General features: G+C 46.1%; 1 protein-coding gene across 4 annotated transcripts; it reads right to left on the reverse strand.

Annotated features, from left to right (window-relative positions):
• Nucleotides 1-2,589: 2,589 nt before the first annotated feature.
• Nucleotides 2,590-20,955, reverse strand: LOC144948414 (uncharacterized). Of its 4 annotated transcripts, none has more exons than XM_078877860.1 (13): nucleotides 20,894-20,955; nucleotides 19,373-19,471; nucleotides 18,539-18,646; nucleotides 17,987-18,029; nucleotides 16,348-17,098; nucleotides 13,166-13,235; nucleotides 11,383-11,454; nucleotides 9,903-9,912; nucleotides 7,937-8,078; nucleotides 7,451-7,562; nucleotides 6,994-7,127; nucleotides 6,190-6,285; nucleotides 2,590-4,625 (listed from the first exon to the last, which is right to left on the reverse strand). In XM_078877860.1, exons 1-13 carry the CDS (start codon nucleotides 20,907-20,909, stop codon nucleotides 3,855-3,857), a joined length of 2,424 nt encoding a protein of 807 aa, XP_078733986.1. In that variant the 5' UTR covers nucleotides 20,910-20,955; the 3' UTR covers nucleotides 2,590-3,854. The 4 variants fall into 4 exon arrangements, with proteins under 4 accessions (XP_078733986.1, XP_078733985.1, XP_078733984.1 ...); XM_078877859.1 differs by having other exon boundaries at nucleotides 13,124-13,235; nucleotides 20,894-20,954; XM_078877858.1 differs by having other exon boundaries at nucleotides 16,276-17,098; nucleotides 20,894-20,954.
• Nucleotides 20,956-21,054: the final 99 nt, after the last annotated feature.

Here is a 21,054-nt window from a genome sequence, read left to right on the forward strand (position 1 = left end):
CGCACCACTATAACGCGAAACGCGCACCGCTATAACGCGAAACGCGCACGCTGTAAATAACGCGGATTCTGAGCGGTCGACGACGAACTACTTTCTTGAGCTGCGCGGCTTGGCGGAGTGATACAGTACCCGGAATGATCAACTTCGTTGTTGCGTTCTCGCCAAACGCGTTCATAATTACTTATTTACCCAGGGAAGTCACGCAGAGTGCTAGGACTCTTTTTTTCAGGAGGGTCCCGCATTGGGGTTTCTGTTGCATTTTAAAGTCGTCAGCCAATTTACGACGAGTTTTTATACACGCGGGAGGAAAGCGGAGCGCCCGGAGAAAAAAAAAAACACCCCTCCGTCTCCCACGACAGATGGGGAGATGAGCCCACTTGCTGTACTCCCCTTATCCTAGCGAGCCAGGGCACACCACCTCGCCCAAGCCCACGGGCCAAGGGACATTTCGCGACATTTGCGTGACCCGCCAACCCCTCGCTGCCTCCACCGCGCTGGGTCGAAGGCCACGTGCACAGCCAACACGTCGAGGCCTTCTGTCGACGGGCAAGGGCTGGATGGTGGTGGTGGCCGTCGTCGGCGAGAGGACGTGTGCGCACCCTCCCTGGCAGCGAGCGCGGTCCAGCCAGTGACGGGCTCGGGCAGGGCATGGAGGGGGGGTCAGCAACCCGCAGCCCCGGAGCCGCAGGCGCCTCTTTAAAGAAACCGCCTCGTGACGTTATCCGCTACGGAAGCGCCGTCTCGTATTCATCGTGCGCAGCATCGCGGCTCTTGAAAATATTGATGGGGTGTAGTTCAATCTTTTCTACATGGTTAATAACATCTTTCCAATGTAGTAGTAGGTTTTTACCCTTTTAAACTGGTACTATATTTTGCCACTGGTAAAAGAGATCTCATAGTGTAAATCTTTCCAATGATGACTCAGTTTGTACCCATCATCACGGTTGAAGTTATGTCTGTGTTTGTATATCTGGATGGCTTCGTGTACAAACCTTTGATTATAGCCAGAAGGTTAGCAGAGCACCTTGGTCTCGGAAAAGACAATATCATGAGAGCCCACAGCGTTGTAGCAATGATCAGCAACGGCAGAAAACTCAATTTTGCCGTGTTTCAGATCTGCTCGCGGACACGATCAGAGATATGACGTTTCGTTTCCCTTCAAATCTAGAATTTATGGGGTGTTTATTTTTTGTTTGTACCGAATTCGAAAAAAAACGATGGCTCTTCTTGTTATTTTTGGTGTACCGATCTCCCGTACGAGGACATCTCGTGGTCGGCAGCGATGATGCACGTCACTAGTGCGACCTACAGGTCACTGCTGGGAATTGCACTGCACTACTGTGGAGGATGTTCAAGCCGTCCTCCATCCTGTCCCAGCTGGGCCAGCACTGCGGGATCACCAAGCCGAGTCTCGGATAGCCACCAAGTGTTAACTTTAAAAAAAAATTACGAGCAACTTTCTTTAACATCTACGGCAAGTCCTCGCTTAACGCGTGTTCGCACAACGCATTTTCACGACGACGCGGTTCTTCCATTCGGCAACTTTCGCACAACGCCGAAAGCGTCCGTTATAACGTGGAACGCCCAACGTTATAACGCGGTTTCTGACGAACTACTTTTAGCTCGGCGGCTGAGCGGAGTGATACCGTAAGTGGAATAAGTGACACGACCGCGTACCCGTGGTTATTGCCCCTGCCATCTCGCCAAACGTTACATTTATGGGGAAATTGCTTTAGCGGATAGCGTTTTTCGCTCAACACGGTACTTTTCAGGAACACGAGGACTTATTCAAAAAACCAAGGACCTTACACAGCTGCTTTGTTGATGTCCAACTGACATGTACAGCAACAGACCTTACTCGCTTAACTTTTCCCACCAATCACTTTCTCTGCTATTCGGAGAGTGGTTAAGTACATAGGAACAACCCACAATCCCATTCTGCTGCTTTATTTCATTTTGTGTAGTGATCAACATTCAGTTATTGCCCGAGGTCTACATATTGTTGATCCTTCAATGATAGCTGCACCGACAGATCAACCCCAACTTTATAGCCTCCAATGTATCTTGATGCCTTCATTCCTCCAGTACAATTTTCTATAAACTTTTCAATCTTTTTTGTTACCGTGAAGTGCCTTGGTGAAGCGCCCTCTTCCGTTCGTCTCGGTGCTCTCATCACGCAATCTGTAGAGCGTTTTCCATCTTCATATTTGTTTTAACATGTCTACTTAAGATGTATTCATATTCTTTCGTTCTTTCGGTAAAGTCACGTATAGAAAAAAAATAAGTAATTAAAAATAACACTAATGTAGACTATAGCCTGGTTCTTAATCGGAGTGTACTGGCAATCTATAATGGTTATTAAGTTTGGGGAGTGTACTGGCAGTCTATAATGTAGACTGTAGCCTGGTTATTAAGTTTGGTAGGTGTACTGGCAGTCTATAATGTAGCCTGGTTCTTAAGCTGGTGAGCGCAATGCTTAAGAAAGCACGTGCAGAGTCAACAGAGATGATAAAACAAGTAAAACTGCAACCACCCAGCATTTGCAGTTGCATTGATCAGTCTAAACATAATCGGCCAGTCAGCTTGCATTCGAAGGAATTTATTCGTAAATACATTGACGTTTGGACACAACTTTGAATTTCCCACGTGAACAGTTGCATTTAGACATTTAATTTCTGTGCCCGAGTTAATTTGTTTTGTAATTACCGTGAGCCCAGGTCCAATCTCGCAAATACAAGTCACCCATATCTCTGGATTTCTCACGAGGCAAAACTAAATCTACTTGGCATGACTACACATGACAACAGCAAAGCATCTAAATTAGTAAACATTCAAAAGCACCAACCCCCCCTCCCCGCACTAATCTACAATAACAAAAAAACATTAAAAAAACAACTACTACAATAAAACCAGCTCATATTTTACCAAGTAGTTATTAAAACAACTTCTACCCCTTACAATGTAGGTGAATGTGATAAATGTGTTACTTGACTCTATTCAGATATGGGAGGAAAATATGGTCGACTCTGAAAATCAATACTTTTAATGATGGAAGATAATTGAATTCCACATTACTCTTTAAACATATCACAGAATACAATTAAAATCTCCATCTGCTCTTGAATGCACTTAATCTACTGGTATTAAACACAGGTCCACCGTTTCCAACTTAGCCGACAAAATGTCAGGGAAGTAGCTATTGAAGGTCTAGGAGTTAAGTGAAAAAGTGGAAGTGAAATAATCGGTAGCACGCACAAGTTTCCACTGATTAATGTAGTTGAACTTCTTTCGCACCGTACGTTAGCCAACCGTGGCTAATCGGAGGATTAGCCACAAGGACTTTCGGCTAACCATCGAACAAAGATGGTGACTGCATTGCACACTTTCAGATGCGCTTCTGCGGCAATATGGAACGCTAGTCACTTAAAAAAAAATCTGGATTGAAAACTGATTTCTTCAGAACTGCTTTTTGTGTTTAGTTTGTCGTCCTTCCCCCACACCTCCAATTAGCAGGGCTAGCTACGTTCGGCGTGAAAGAAGTTCAACATACATGACAAAACCACGCTACCACTCGCACAGGGAGAATGACCGTGCAGAGTCTGATGAACAATATAACACGCTGACGTGACAAGAGCACTTAACCCATTGCGACGATGTCATTAGGGCACTGGCCGGATGTGAAAGACGTGTATCGGGCATTAATCAACATTTCCAACATGTGGCCCCACATTAGTAATGCATGCCGTCGTCCGACTTGCATACCAAAGACCTGAAAACGATGACGGCAAAAATTGGAGGAAATTAAATTGGGCTGCACATTTTGCAAATAAACTTGTGCATTGAAACAAGGCCCTCTATGTGGCCTTAGATTTGCTGGCCCCACCACGACCCCTCCCAGCCTTCCGCGTCCCGTACGGACTTTTGCGGACAACGGCGGCCGTTCCTCCTCCCATGACTATGGGCATCTCCACGCTCGCGTTGCCCTGGCTCCAATCGGATGGGATGGTGTCCTCAAAAAATGGAAGGGTTTCTGCGGGCAGCGACACCGCCTCTTCCAGGACAGGCGTTGCCTTGACAGCAGACGCCGCCGACTCCTCACCATCTACGTATTGACCTTCCTGAGCATCGCCCTGACCAACAGAGCCAAGAAACGATTCTTCTTCTGCTGCTGCCGGTGCGGTGGCGGCGCAGTCTCCGTAGCTCGCCGCATCTTCGCCGTCGTCAACAACAACTCCATCTTCTCCGAGATCGCCTTCCTGCGTTTCTGTTTCCAAATGGTCAAAAGGGGGATTGGCCACATCTTCACCTGAAACACCGTCAGCAGTGGCACCCTCCGACAACTCGGGCTCCCCAGCCGCAGCCTCTGCGAGCTCGTCTTCTTTCAGAAGATCATCGTCGGCATCTTCCTGTGCAGTGCCTTGCATCTCTCCCTCATCAGCGGGTGTCTGATCAGAGCTCTGTGGCGTAGCCAGCTCTGCTGCTGCCTCCCCAGCTTCTGCATCATCTTTAGCGGCTGTTTCTTTGCTGGTTTCTTCACTGACCACTGCCACTGGATTCTGCTTCTTGCCATGGCCGGAGAAAATGAAGAGGTGTTCATATTCGGGGTTGTTAAAGGGTTCTTTGCCCTGGAAAAAAAGAAAGGAAATGATATAAATTAAAAGTCCATCAATGAGTGTCGATACAAGCTGCTATGTGGCTTCCTAGATTGTGGCACAAACAAACGCGAAAAGAAATGTGTAGGTGCACTGCACAACTGCATATCCACACATTCTTAAACTTCTCATGTAATCCAGAAAAGCCTCACTCACAAGTTGCTGAAATTTGTTAATGTAGATTATCGGTGAGTGTGAAGATGCGTGACTATGGGTGGTTAAGATGGAGCCTAACCCTGTCCCGTGAGAACCTGGGCTCCGAGATGCCTCAACCCTTCCAGGGCAGGCCAAGGCCATTTCTAATTCAGGGTAGGGGAAAGGGGATCTCTAAACTATTCTATTTCAACTAAACTAAAAGGTTGGATTCACCAGGTAAGGCCCACCAAGCTATGGAGCTCTGATTCAGAACCAACCTGGCTACAAATGATAGCTCAACCAAGTGGCTTATCAAGTGGATATTTATAGCACCCAAATATTCTAAAGTCATGTTTCTAAAATAAGGACAGAAAAACCGGAGGACCGGAGAATAATACACGTGACCACAAGAAGAGAGACACCGCAAACTCCAACTATACACATGCATCGTCAGGGTCGGGATCGAACCCACGACCTCCTGTACACCAGGTGAGAGAGTTAACATCTCGCCACCGTGGTGCCCCATCAGCACTGCAACATGATCAAGTGGAGCAGCAAAACTGGCATGTAACCATTATTACGACTACCGTTACCCTGCTTACCCAGGAAAGTCTGAATCTTGTGACTCTCATGTTATTCACAGCTGGGTGCTGCCACGGTGCCGCTATGAATAATTTAACAATTATAAAACTTAGTACAGGGCTTTTATTTCGATGTGCTACGATGGAATTATGGGAACGTAGTAATACATTTTGAATCAATAGATCGACTGAAGCTGGGGAACATGGCAAATTAAGTATGTAAGAAAATGAATAACTGGTAGTTATCTAATGCAAGGTTCTTGAGTGAACATCATGGACAGAGCTAAATGGAAGGCCTTGATTGCCGATTATTTGAGAAGGGACTCGGCTCAACAGAGACAGCGAGATAATAGATTGTTTGGTTTTGCCACGGAATGATTTGGCCAAATTTGTCTTTGCAAGACCTTCCAAAACACAACACAGCCAAACACATTAAAATGGTGAAGCGTACATTAACGCGTCGATAATCATCGTTTTAGCTCCGACGGTAAGTTGAAAAACCTCACATCCAAATTTGGCAATTAGATACGACGGTGTTTCGCTTGAAATTGCGCCAACCATCTTCAGCACAAATTCCATAATTAAAGTCAGAATAAAACCATCAATCATGACGAACTATAATATTGCCTTTGAAAACATGTATTATTATTTTTTATTATAGATTTCTGGGTGCAGCCGCCACACGGAAGTTAGAAGTGACGAGTGGTGAGCGTGTGGATGACCCCATTAGAGAGCCTAACCGTGAATCCAACCTTTGTTGTCCAAGCAGCGGTGTGTGTGTGTACGACACGCTGTGTCGAGGTGATCCAAAGTGCACACACCTCTTTGAAGTGCTTGAGGAGGACGGAGTTGTTGTCGTTTCCCAGAATGCTCTTGGCAACAGCAACCACCACCGTCTTCCTTTCAGTCACGTACACCTTTGAAAAGAGACAAGCAGGAACTCTCATTGAGATTCAATCGATAGATTTTTGGAAGAAACAAACCAAGCTATTTCTATTTGACCAGGTAAGGCCCACAGAACTGTACAGCTCTTTTCATAAGCGACCTGGCCGTAAACTATAGCTCCACGAAGTGGCTTATCACGGTGGAAATTTATAGCAGCCAAATACTCTAAACTGTTTCTAAATGTGGAGGGAAAAAACGGAGGACCCGGAGAAAAATCCACGTGACCACGGGGAGAGAGACATGCAAACTCCAACTATAAAAGCGTCGGGATCAAACCCACTAGCTCCTGTATACCAGGCGAGGCAGTTAACATCTTCGCCACCGTGGTGCCCCTGAACTGGAAAAATAATGAACTGGAAAAGTAAACTTTGGTAAGGAAAAGTTATTGCATTAAAAAATTTGGTTTAGGGTGCTTTTATTATTTTATTTCGCATTAGGGCTGCGGCAGGAAGTCAACAACATGGAAAAATAATCTGAGCGATTCAATTTACAGGAATCTCCCACTGCAACTTATAGCATGGGGCTCCTGTACAAGTTAATTTACTGGAAATTTAGTGTCTACCCGAGGCATCGAGGCCACCCCATTCTCATGGCTTGCCAGAATAGGCAGCACATCAAGTGGATTAATTTCCTTCCGCAGTGTGCTAACCATAAAGCCACAGCGTCCCATACTCACACACCAATTTATTCTGCTGGTGCTCCGGAGATTCAAGGTGCTGAGCCACCATTGAAAATGTGTACGGCACAAACATATTGCAGGCATGACACTGCACTGCTGTTCTCATCTCCAGTGCTTCATCCAGGACGATTGCTTCTGCACACACGCGCACAGACACACAAAACGATGGTCTTACACTTCTTTTGCACTGCTGAACCAGTACAAGGCATTCACGGCACAGATATTTTTTTATTTTTTCCACCGGCTATTTGCAGAGCCAGTCAAAATCAAAACACGTGAAATGCTGGCCTAACAAGACGACATACGTGAATCTGGTTCGGGACCCCGCAGGTGTCGGGGCCGGAGTTGACGATGCATTTATTGCGTGTGCGATGTTAGTCATTGCAACGCGAGGACAAAGCGACAACGCATCCTGCCGGCCTTTGCAACACATTACGCCACTGAACCATAGAACCAACCTCTTTCTGCTCGCTTTGTAGTCCGCGTAAAGATGTCGTCACTGTTGCCAAGGACGCACTTAGATTCGTTTCCCCGCTTCATAACAAAGTCGGCTTTCCTCCAGATTAGCTTCTGCATACGTCCGGCAACATGGTAGAAAATTGGACACAAGAGATCCTTTAGAAAACTCAACACATTTGAAGGTAGTAACACTGAAAGGTCTGTGCGGACAAGTTAACTAAAGCACTTGCTGGGCAGGTGAGTGGCTGGGTGGGTTTTGTGGGTCCCCGAGTGGCTGGGTGGCTGAGTGGGTGTTGTGGTGGATGTGTGGCTGAGTGGGTATTGTGGTGACTGAGTGGGAGTTGTGGTGGCTGAGTGGGTATTGTGGTGACTGAGTGGGAGTTGTGGTGGCTGAGTGGGTGTTGTGGCAGAGCAGCTGGATGATTGACTGGTTGGGTGTCATTGTGGATGGCTGGCTGCTGTGGTGGGTGGCTGGTTACACTGACATGCAGGAACTTGGAGACATCCTTGTCGAACTCCTCTTCAAGGAAAGAGAGCGACTGTTGGTGGTACACACTCTCCAAGTGGCCCTTGATGAAGAACGCTTTGTTCGTGCGGATCTGGCAGAGGCTGCAGCCATACTGTGGCCTGAGTAAGAGAACAGGTGTGGGGAAACAAGTATCAATAAAAAGTTGTTATACTGGTAGGAACGAAGTGGACCAGACCACCAATAGATTATATCGTCCGACCGTTTGTCCGTCCGTCCGTCCGTCCGCGTCCGTTTGTCCGTCCGTCCGCGTCCGTTTGTCCGTCCGTCCGTCCGCGTCCGTTTGTCCGTCCGTCCGCGTCCGTTTGTCCGTCCGTCCGACAAGATGGCCGCCCGCTCCCCCTGCGCGTGTGTGTGTGCGTGTGTGTTTGCGTGCGTGTGTGTGCGTGTGTATGCGCGTGTGTGTGCGTGTCTGTGTGTGCGTGCGTGTGTGTATATGTGTGACTGTGTGCGTGTGTGTGCGTGCGTGTGTGCGTGTCCGGCCCACTCGAGCGGCGTGATGAATGGGCGCTATTGGGCTTCGGATCGTTATTCACGGCGAACTGGAAGCGTAGCAACACAACTTCATTACGTGTGCGTGCGTGCATGTATGTGTGTGTGCGTGCGGTGTGTGTGCGTGTGTGTGTGCGTGTGTACGTTTATGCGCGTGTGTGCGCGTGCGCGTGCGGTCGATATCCCTGTACCGGTATTAGTATTATTCCTACCAGCCCACCCCGCAGGGTCCTGTTTAATCTGCCCAATAAAGAACAAGGCTAAAAAGTCTAAAATTATTGTTATCGATTGGGGTGTTTGGTCAGTTTTATTAACGACTACCAATTGTGGGAGGAAATCAAGGTAAATGGACATGAACAAAACGGGATCATATTCAACGAATCCACTTATTATATACTGGCGTCTCCTCGTTAGCGAACTCTCCCGTCCACGTGATCCACCTCACCTTGCCTCCAGAGAACTGGGGACTACATGCATGCGCCATCGCACCCGGGCCAATAAAAAAAAAGAACCCAAGGATGAATAATTATGCAAATGCGTGGACTGTTCAATGCTCTCCGACATGCATTCATCCGCTGAAGTATATATTTAGTAATAATGTTAAGTCTCAAGCTGTACGTCACTTGTCCTCAGGACGTCACATTGCATACGACGTTACCGCCATGGCCAGCAAGCTGAAATATTTTTGGTGCCGGATTATTGCCAGGTTCTGGGCAAACCGTCAATCAATTTGTCCTGGTTTTCTATCAGACAATTTGCTCAAAGTAACACAATTATTTTAAATATATTTATTGGCTCCTCGGCATGAGTTATTGTGGGCCCACTTAGATACGAGACACTTCTCACGTATTAATGCTTTCAACCTGAGGAAAGTCTACTCTGCATGCCATAGGGAAAGTTATTTGCGTTCAGTACAATTCACCTGGTACTGCTGGAATATAGCAAATTGGTTTGACCTTTTTAGGTTTCTGCACTAGGAGACAGACACCGCCCAGCGATAGCGCGTTCATTGATTGTTCGCAGAGGTTCGAATCTGGCAGGCGGCCCTGATTAACACTGCAAGTGTAATTCCCATACAATAGGCACCACTGCCCACTTCACAGTGGATGAAAGAGCCTGTGATGTTATTTTCGATTTAGTGTAGGCCAGTGTACAATCGTTGCCCCTATCGCAAACACATAGCAGGACCCTCCTGCAAAGTTTTTGGGAGACTCTTTCAAGTGCGTGCATGTATATATATGGTAAAACACGTTTCATGCCAATTGTGGTTGTTGTACTTTCTCCAAGTCCACCTTAAAAAAAAGTGTGGCAATTGTGCTTATGCAACCCATCCGAGGTTTGCAGTTCGAAATCGGGCTGGCCACCCTGATTAACAATGTGGGTGAAATAATCATATCCAGTCACAATCCATTTGAATAAGATGCAAGACTCACTTTTTGGTACCTTTCATCCAGTTGACATGCAAAAAAAGAAAAGCAAAAGAAACATGTTAATCTCTGTTCACAACAATCATGATCTTCATTCTGCCAAGGCAGGGTATGGCTTAGGACATGGTAAACTGGTCTCCCATGGTCAGGGGGTCACAGCAATCAATTTAACAAGAGGAGCACTGTTTTTCACATTCGGTAAAAAATACCCTCAATATTTCAAAAGCCACAATGCAGTCCCTTTAATAAAAAGAGCCGCGTGTCTCCGAAGCTGCAGCTCGTCGACCCCTGGTTAAGGCGGCGATACAGGAAAGTGCCGACTGATTTTATCCGTCCCTTTTCCCACATGCACTCATTAATTGACCGAAAACATCTGAATATAGAGGACCGCAAAGCTTGGGCAATTGTTGGAAATTCCAGCTCACTGCTTGACTGCTGCCTTCCAGCTTGTGAGATGCAATTTGCATGAACAACACCATCCAAATCTAAATATTATATTTTCATGATAATAAGACAACAGGAGGGTAACAAATGACCATGTCTGGCACAGTAACGAGACTTGAGTGAACGGATTGCTTGTTTGGAGAAACTTTAACCACACCCACTGACCATTGAATAAAATGTTATTTCCTTTAAGTGGTTATACGGCAAGGTGGCTCAGTGGGAGAGTGAGCAGCCCCCACATCGAAAAGCTTCCCGTTAATATCCTGGTTGAGGGGGGGGGGGGGAAGTTGACTAAGCCCATCTTCCCTCCGTTGGTAGACAAAACAAGTACCACTGTGGGGAAGTCAACAGTTCAATGTGTAAGACTCGCCCCCCCCCCCGCCCCCCCCGATTTGTTACCGCCGACTCAGGGCTGCCAACACGAGAGGAACACCAATGACTCAATGCGCATTTGAGCAGGAAATCACCGCGTGAAAGTATTGGCGGAACACCTTTGGTGTGCGGTATAAAAGCACATTTTTAGCAATAATTATTTTCCCACGATTCGCAATCCCAGTGAGAAAATTTTGTAGGGTGGTGGGTGCGTCAAAATCAGTTCTCGTGATGACCAAACAGCCGGAAGACGAATGTTTTTACGAGCGGCTGAACACAAAGCTTCACAATCTGTTGCCGTATAGAAGCACCCAGCCCGATGACGAATCGGCTGCTCCATGCTCCAAAGGCAGATTTGACTCCTCGTGTCCTATGCTTGGTCGCGACGGTTCCTCTATTCTTTTCCGGAATAATTTATGGGCGGACGGTGGCATCAGAAAAGTACGACTCGTGGTGTCACCGCACGTTCGAATGGGAAAGCAGCTGCTGAATCTAAGGCAACTTCTGATGGGGGAATCTGCAGCTCACTCAAGGGCAACGGCGACATCGTAAGACTGTTTTACGAGGACCGGTGTGTCATGCTACACCCGTGTGCCGCTAATGCGTCCATGTATTGACTCGACTAGCGTTTGGTGTGACATGGCCCACGCTAGTAATGCAAACACAATACCTTTGCGTCTAGGGCCCTTGGGTTTCGTTGACCACAGTCCTCCAAATATACTGGTGGTTTCACTCTCTGGTGCTGAAAAAAACAGTACAATGGGTTACATTTCATCTAGATTGTATTGTTAAAGATCATTTAATTTATTAGTCATTCTTATAGCCGTACAAAAAAACTCGACGTATGTTTACTGTGCAAGTTAAACTTGTGAATGTCAATATTGGAACTTTGAATCATCTGAACCACAGACAAATTACTTGAACATTTGTGTAACTGATGATGAACATCCACCAGCCAAAAGGTACGTAAGGCTGGAAACATTTCATAAGAATAATAAACAAAGTTTTAAAAGAAGGCGTAAGACATGGCACAATAATCATCGTTTCAAAAACTCCAGGCTGCTAATTGCAGTCAAGTGCCAGCTCAGATCTTCATATACCAACAAGTCAACCAGTTTCAGGGGAAATATTTTACTCGACTGCTCTGTTGGGCTCAGTGGGACGTGGCTTGAAGGGGGGCGTAAAAAAACATTTCCCCAAACCCGGCGGCTCATTTGATACGATGATCTGAGCTGGCAATTGACTGCAGTTCGCCCCCCCCCCCCTCACAATAACTTTTGAAACACAGAAAAGTGTTTTAAAATGCAATGCATAACAGTAAGTCGCAGGATGTATTGCATGTGGGAATGACACAAGTAATAATCCATCTCCCTTGCCTATCCCTTACTGCTACTCCATGCCCTGGCCCACAGCTACGACTAGGCAAACCCCTCGTAACTCTGCCTACCACTATCCATATCACTACCCCTCTATCACTACCAACCCCGATCACTACCCTAACCCCAACCCCTCACACACTCCCACCTGTTTTCCTTGCCGTCACCATAACGACACCACCACTTTTAATAACCCCACTATTTTTTCTCACCCCTATTATCAAATGTACAATTTTATGATTGCAAAGCACCTTGGACTAAGGCGCTATATAAAATCTATATATGACAAGATAAGGTATACGTACACATGGCCTGGTCATGGCTATCAGCCCAAAATAGTCAGGTGACCTTTAATTTATGACAGCAATGGAACTGGGCAACTGCGTACAAATTTAATCGCGATTCAGACTCGTCACAACACAGGAGCCAACACTGCCGACTGCAGACATTTGTTCCCGAGGGGATTGTGTTGGCCAGCCCTCTCCCTTTGTGCCGTGGGCACAACTTGGCAGAATGCTACAAAGACAAATTTAATAAAACCCACCATCCAAACAAAAGGTGTGCAGTCTGGAAACGAATAATAATGCATGTGAAAAGGTGTTTTAAGATCGGAGAACAGAAAATCCCAGCTTGTTTGTAAGATGCATCACAACTTGTAACCACTGCCAATAATGGAATACACATCTGGTCACACACAATTATTAAGTCACACCAACATTTTTCTTTAAAATATGGGGAAAACGTGCATCTTGTAATTGTGGGTGCACAAAGCGTACAAACACAACGTTACAGATCCCCTCACGTCGCCGTTCGGAACGAGGCCATTGCGTGCCATATTCATGGTCCAAATGTCAACATTACCCTCAATTTGCTCAACTGTAATTACCGGCAGGTCTATAAAGGCATGCGAAAGCCCTGCACCATAATAACGGTGCGAATACCAAATGTACTAATTTATCAATGCTGAAACGTTCTTATATGGATTAACTCGCCCATCCACTGAAAATGAGTCGTTCTCGGATCGCGCGTACTTACAGTGATCTTCAAATCTGGTTTTTTTGGCCAACGGCTGCTCACCCTGGGTCAGTTTCCTCTTCACTGCGCCTCCAGACTGCTGTGTATTTGTCACCTCGGTTGCCTCTCCGGTCTGCATCACCACAACAGGTCAGCTCTTAAACCATCCTCTCTCGACTTGCACCAACACATTGGCAGCAACACGCAACAAACATAATTAACAAGCAACTGATGGAACATCCCAGGCAAGACCACAGGAAATTGATTCGGCAGGTATTTTCCTGCATAAACAAATATTGCCAAGGTTTTACGATTTACTTTTTCGTGAAATTACACGATACGATATACAATTTACGGATGTGACGACTGTCCTGTTATCCGTTTCACATAACTATGGAATTGTATTTCACATTTTATATTGTATTATTGTCTAGCTGTACAGCAAGATGTCGGAAACGTTCTTCGACTGAAGTTCACTCGACAAAATCCTGCCACAAGCCTGCACATTTACAACCTGCAACACCGACAAAGGCACATGCCGTCACTGTTATACGTCAAAGAATGACATCCACTACACAAATTATGACGTGATACGACCACGTCATCCGTTACTCCTAATAACATTTAGAAAAGCACCAATTTAAAATATAATTGACATTTATAACTTGAATTAATGTTTGAACTGCCAGAAAGTATTTTTACTAAATACATTTATAAAAGGAACATAAACCACGATTTGACGATATTTTGCACATCCAGCCGATACGATCAACGTGGATCTACTTGTTGTACGTATTGTAGCATCAAAATAACGCGGCCAAGCAGCAGCATTACCGTTGTTACGGAAACGCCGCTGGAAAAACCCGGCGGGAAACACCCGACCCCAAACCAGTGTCAAAAACACTTGCATACGTCAATAACAGCGGCGTAAAAAAAATGTAACAAGCGATGTTTTGGGCATTGGCTCTTGACAGCACGCATGTAAAACTCATGAGCTGTGAATAAGGGTCATTGCCCGAAATGTCACCGATGATATACTTACTTTTTTGTTTTGTCCGGCCAGTGTTATTGACAAATGTATTGAATGTTCGTGTTATTTGTGCTTGTGCCCCACTGGTAATGCAGCGGTATTACCAAATAATGTTTAATCGGTGGCAACTATTTTCCAAGGTAACAAGTGCAACGATTATATATGTTAGTTGATCAGTTGATACCTGAATTAACTTGTGAATGGTAACCTCGACTGTGGGATAAAAAAAAACTAGTGGAGGTCAACAACCTCACAGTGTACTTGGCCAAGGCCTCTGTAAACATTCTAACAAGGTCTATACGAGACGTTTCAAACGTATCAAGCGATTGCAAGTGTCTTCATAGAGTGCTCTGCCAGGTTTTTTGGTTCAAGCTCCCTCTGCCCAGTCTGAACCAGAGTTCTAAGTTTTTGTTAAACAGCCTTTCTTAAAGTCACCTCACAAGCACGTTTCCTAGTTCTACCTTTAGGCCGGTTTCCACAACATAATTTCTTCTACAGCTTTGTCCAGGAAGCCGTTCCCCTCAGAAAAACGCTCAATCCACATCGTTTGCTTTCTCCAAATTGTCCCAAGTTCACTTCTCACCTCCTGACCCGGGCCTCTAGCACTTTCTTAATTCTGTGCGGTAGATTTTCTTCACCAGATCACCGCACCTACATCTCAAAACTTAATATTTTCCTGAGGTCTTTCTTTCTCAACATCGCTGCCTGATAAAACGCCACATTTTAGGTTAGTCTTAGCAAGCCTCTTCTTTAACTCCCTGCCAATACAATCTTACCAGCAACACCTTATATGCAGCACTTGCCTATGCAATGGGAAATAAGTTAATGTTTTGTAAATATAACCGAACCACATATTACAGCAGAAAATCTAAGCTTGTTTATAGTTGAATAATTATAATATTAAAACAGGGCATCATTTGCATTTGGTATTAGTTTCACAGCTGTAACTATATGGATTTAGTACGCCTACCACCTGATCTCTTGACTACCGACCAATTATCCTTACTCCTGTCATCACCGAATCCTTCACCAGCAAGCAACTGTGAAAACTTTTAAAGAGACTCTCGAATTTGCAAGCCATTACTATGGGTTTCATAAAGTCCATTCAACAGTCAACCGCTTTGATTCAATGCCACATTTATGGAGTTCTGCCCTCAAAGGCCTCTGTAAAGTCAAGAGTAGTAAACTCTCAATATTGCTAAGGCCTTTGACAGGGGCTGCACGCTCTGCTCATTAACAACAAAACTTTAAACTTCCATCCTTTTGGTTTAGAGCCCGAGTCGGCGCTTCGTACGGGTAGCACCCCTGCTATGACGAGCAAGGTGCCTTCCGTTAAGAGGACTCCACCGCAAACGATGCACGGCGAGCCCTGGCTGCAGTAAGGCGGGCATCCCACCGAATTTATGGTGCCAGGGCCTGAGGCTTGACTGTGACTGAATCTGGGGGGTGTGAGGTGGGGGTGTGAGGTGGAAGTGCGCGGCGGGAGGGGGGGGGCAAGGGAGGGTGGAGCACGTATGACGGCGCTCCTCCGACCCCAGCGCCACCAGCGTGATGGCCGAGCACGAGGCAGCACCTCCGCTTAGTACGATGTTTAAAAAGAGCCAGGCGCACCAGCCATTACCAACCCGACACTGGCTCTGTGGGCCAATTGCTCGAGTCCTTTTCAATCTCAATCTCGAAATAAAATTTGCATCAATGGCATCACCACTCCCACAGCGAGCAGAGCATCACAATGTGGCGGAGAAGGGACCACATAAAATGACATCAAAAAACTACTTCTGGAGTCATTTCAATAGGCCTCTTCTCATCCAACAATGGAAAGTGCTCTCATACCCCCTGTTAAAGAGTTTACCGCATGCCACTCAAGCCAAGACTTCCACCCCCAGAGCTGGCATCTTCAATCTGTCAATTTGAGTGACAACTAATTTAAGAGGATGGTCGTATTTGTGCGGTCACTGGCGACTTGGCCGAGACCATCACCTCCCTTCACTTTAGAGCCTGGTTTAATCACGGGCAGTCGCCCAGATTTGAACCCAGGATCGAAGCAGGGCTGGGCTCGTTGCTCCAACACGGCCATTTCATGCCGAGTGAGCCGGCCTTCCACTTCTTTAAACAGGGACAACAAAAAGCGGCCGCTACTTACAGACGGCACATTGGTCATGCCAGACGGTCCCGTGCAGGCGCCGCCGCCCACCTCCGAGCCGGCACTGCTCACCGGCTGCTTGCCGAGGTGGCCCTTCTCTGCTCCAGAAGCCCCATCCCCCGGCTGGGCGCCTGAGGACGGCAGCTTCTGAGCGGGCACCATCGCCAGGTTCGCGTTGATCTTGTTTGGAAGCCACTTCAATTTCCGCTTTTGGTTTTTGGACAGCACCGTCGTGCCAACTGCCTTGGTAGTGGGGGGAGCCTTGGCTGGCAAGCTCTGCTGGCCGACCTGGCCCTTTGGCGCAATGCTCTCTTTTTTCTGCCCTACACCACCAACAAGACTTGGAACCTTGGCCCCGCTCACAGGGGTCTGCTTAGCTGGTTGGCTGCGCAAGTCCAACTTCCCCGTCTGACTCTGAGAGCCCGAGCGCTGACTGGACCAATTCGAAGAGCCCTGCCCGGCCCTGGCAGTCTGGTTTCCGTAGCCCTGCCCGTCAGATTTCCACTGCGCGTTGGGCATACCGCCACGTCCTCGGGAGCTGCCCACCCATTTGCCCCGCTTGCCCCGGCCACTTGGCTGCCATCCAGTGCCCTGCGAGAAGTCATGCCCCTTCGAGTAGCCCTGCCCCCTGTTCTGCCAAGAATAATCGGGCTGCCATGAGCTGCTGCTGCGGCCATACTGGCCTTGGTTGTGCTGCCCACTGCGCGGCTGGTAGTTGTAGTCGGTGGTTTGACGGGTCATCTGACTGTTGTAAGGCTCGCTGTAGCCTGCGCTATAACCGGATCCTAGCTGTGACGAGTCATTCGATCTGCGATAGCTGTACCTGTAAACCAACCACAAGCCACGTTACAAACAAAACAAGCTGGTAAGCCATTCCTTTTGAGTGTGCCTGTTTTTTGTTAGAGGACTTGAATTTACAAATGCACACGAAGAAAGGTGCAAACCCACACACACATTGGGGGTGGGCTTACAACATCGGCGAACTAGACAATCAGGCTGGCAAACAGTAAAATGAAAATATTTAAATAGAAAAATGCTTGACTTAAAGCTTTCGTGACTGCAGGAATTCATATTCTTTGGGTCTTTCGGTAAAGCCACGTAGATAGAAAAATAATAACATCACGACATTTCGATCGCAACACAAGCAATCGTCAAATAGCGGGAGAGCTGCTGAGGCAGGATATATTTTTTTCCTGCCTCAGCAGCTCTCCCCGCTATATTTTTCACCTGATGACGATTGCTTGTGTTGCGATCGAAACGTCATGATATTGTTATTATGTTTCAATCTACATGGCTTTACCGAAAGACCCAAAGAATAGAAAAATGCTTTTTTATACAGAAATCAATGTGCTCCATTCCAAATTGTACCATGTGCAGTTGCTCACCACCACATGTAGGTTGATGAAATTTGAAGACTTTAGGTAACTCAAACTATCACGATTGTTCAGCGTTGAGAAAACCCTGTCTTGGTAGTTTCCCAATTTGTCTGCAATGTACTCTAAACTGTTCTACCAAACACACGACTGTGGATTAAAGTAACCAAAACTCTAGACCAAAGTGCTAATTAACTGTGAAGCGAGTCATTTTGAAATATGGACTTAAAATAAACTGCAGCTGGCAGGAACACAATGCGTTTGTAATTTTGCAGACATTGAAAAATCCCTTTTGGTAAAACCCCACTTTGTAAACGTGCGAGCGATGTTTCACTTACTCTTGTGATGACGACCAATCCTTCGGATAGCCCGATTCTGAGACTGTAGAAAGACACAAACGTGCAGCCACTTTGGCACAGAACTCTCAATACCAGAAATGAGGTCAATCCTCACAATGCGAAATAAAAAGTTCCCATCCAATACTTGTCAACCCAAACGGCTTACCCATATTCTTGGACAGAAAAATTGAGTTCAGGTCTATATAGCATACAGCCGTTTCAATACTGGCAAAAATGTTGTGTATTTGTCTGTGTTTCCCTTGTGATGGGACTTTGTAGGATGAACATTGAGATTTATAAGGGCACGGGGTGACCAATAAAGGTCTGAATTGGTCTGTAATAAGATAGGCACTGATAAGGAGTTGACAGGTATGCCATACTGTTGCATGTTTGAAATAGTAATGGTTGGAGCTTGGCATTCCAATTATTTTGTGCAAAGGCATATTTTTATCCGGTGCGTTCTGCACGATTTGGTGATAGGATTTACAGAAATGTGGTGACATTGCACCACGCTGTTGCCCAATCGACATCTCACACAGCCCAGACACTCACCTGGGGCGGCAGGCTGGGATCCGTCCGAAGTCATCATCTTCAGCATGGTGCTCAGCAGCGCAGCGGCTGTGCTGTAATTACCTTCACTTCTGTTGTCTTTATGCATGCCTTGGGAAGACAGAAGACGAATTAAGTATATGCACAGCAAAAAAAGCAACAGAAATCTCGAAGGACATCTTTGTAATTATCTCCGTTTAAAGTTATGTTTGTAAAAAAAAGCAGCAAGTGTACACGTGCGTCATTGGAGCGGAATCTGTAGATAAAATGTACGACGTGCATGTACGTCATCGGAATTGGAAAGGGTAATAGCGTTAAACACTTTTTTTTTTACATTTTCCACTTCGGGTGGTCTGTAATTATCACCGTCAGTAACAATAATAATAAACTCGGGTTTTCTATAGCGCAAGGCCCACAAGACATTTGCATAACATCTTAAGTTTACGGAGAAAGCCTGTACAAAGCGATGAGTTTTAAGCCGTGATTTAAAAACGTTAACAGACGCAAAATCCCTAATGGACGAGGGAATTCCACAACCCGCACCTCTGATCAGCAAGGTTGGCTACGTACGGTGCTAAAGAAAAGATGATTCAATATGAATGCAACTTTAGTATAAAGGGATGTTGCTCTTCGAGAAAAGTGGACAAACTGATCAAAGAGTTGGGCAGAACGTTTGAAACAAACCGGAGCAAAAATAACTATTAATGCTCGGGGCTTTTATTTCCATGCATCTGTGGCGTCAGGAGTCACTTCCGCAACAATAACCACACGGATGTTGCATTTAGGATGGTGACTTTATTTCCATATATTTTAGATTAATTTGCATAAATGTGGCACCTTCGTACGAGTCTTGCATATCAGAAACTCTTGTCGACCTCCTTCCATCATTGTCCCAATTGCCACTGTTATCCCCACGGTAGTAGCTACCACCACCACCTGCTCAACACAAAAACAACAGCTTCTTTCAATCACGCATCGGGTTATGGCGATTCAACGTGTTAAAACACAGGGATCAGCTTGAATGATTAACAATCACCTGAGTTACTATAGAGGCGGGTAAATACTTCGAACATATGCAGTACGTGAAATAAGCAAATATTGGGGGAACATTTATTTGAAATACAACTCATTCAATAATAAATATTCCCGAACGCAGTGGAGGTGGACGGAGCGATGAAATCATCTCGTGCGCAGGATGGGGGTTTGTGTTGCTGCATTCGCGAGACACGGCGGGAGGCCTTCAGCCAGCAATGGCTCGCGACCATAGCTGATGATGATCGTCTTTACCGCGATTGCTGAACGAAGGCCCGAAGGCCCAACGCGCCAAGCGGTCGGCTAACAAACAAGAGCACTCGCCATTGAAGGCTAAAGAGTATGGATCATTGCAGTCACAAAAACTTCAAATCTATAATGAACCACCTCTACGGGGAGGGAATCCACTTATCTGTTAGAGCTTTTAACAAACGGGATAAGAAATCACAGCTATACTCTTAGTTTGTTCGGTAAAGTCACGTAGGTAAAAAATGAAATAAAAATTAATATAAATAAAATAAAAATCACGACGTTTCGGAGGCAACACAAGCTTCCGTCTTCAGGTGAAACCGTCATAGCAAAACATCTGTATCAAGTACGAGTACTTCAGTAAATCATTTATTGCTGTGGTTGTCACACCTGATGATGATTGCTTGTGTTGCAATCGAAACGTCGTGATTTATTTATTTCTATTTTTTTCATTTTTTCACATACGTGACTTTACCGAAAGAACCGAAGAGTATTCTCTTGAAGGCGTTCAAAGACAAGAGTCAATACGTTAATTGAACGAAGCAAGGAAGGTGCACGATAAAATGTAACAGCACTTAACACATTCTATCCCATTGCAAGGTTTTAACAGGAACAATATGTAGTCTTTGTTCCGTTCGGTCAAGTCACGTACTGTAGATAGAAAATTAAAATAATAAAATTAATAAAACTCACGACGTTTCGATCGCAACACAAGCGGTCGTCATCAGGCGCAGAGAAAAGGGGGCAAACCTCCAACTTAACAATATGACTGGGGACATTTGGGGCAGTGGTCAGTCCTTCGTCTTCACGTGCTATGAAGAGAATAGGCGACGTTTCGGGCAGCGGACCCTCCACAGCACATGGGCCATTGTGCCCTCAGGCCTTGCCCGAAGGCGTTGGCGCCATGTCACCAAAGACTTGCCCTCACCACGATCGAGACGTGCGAAAGAACACGCACAACGCGATGTGACAGCGGCGTTACCAAGTTCTAGAAGCGCAGGAGATTATATAATCGTCGTTCTTTGTTCACCTTAATTTATTTTACGGAGGAAGACAGCCGCGCACGAAAGAGCTTACCTCTGTACGACGCCATCTTAAGGTTCTTCGCGAAGGAGAGCGACGTCACAGTGCGATGACGTCACGGCGTATTTTTGCACAGAAGCGCCGTGACGTCACAACGCAAAGCCGCTCCGAATGAAACGACGGCACGCGCGTTTCGGGGTTTTAACGCGATAGGA

Source organism: Lampetra fluviatilis, chromosome 49 (assembly GCF_964198595.1).
Source record: "Lampetra fluviatilis chromosome 49, kcLamFluv1.1, whole genome shotgun sequence".
In the NCBI taxonomy this organism is placed as follows: domain Eukaryota; kingdom Metazoa; phylum Chordata; class Hyperoartia; order Petromyzontiformes; family Petromyzontidae; genus Lampetra; species Lampetra fluviatilis.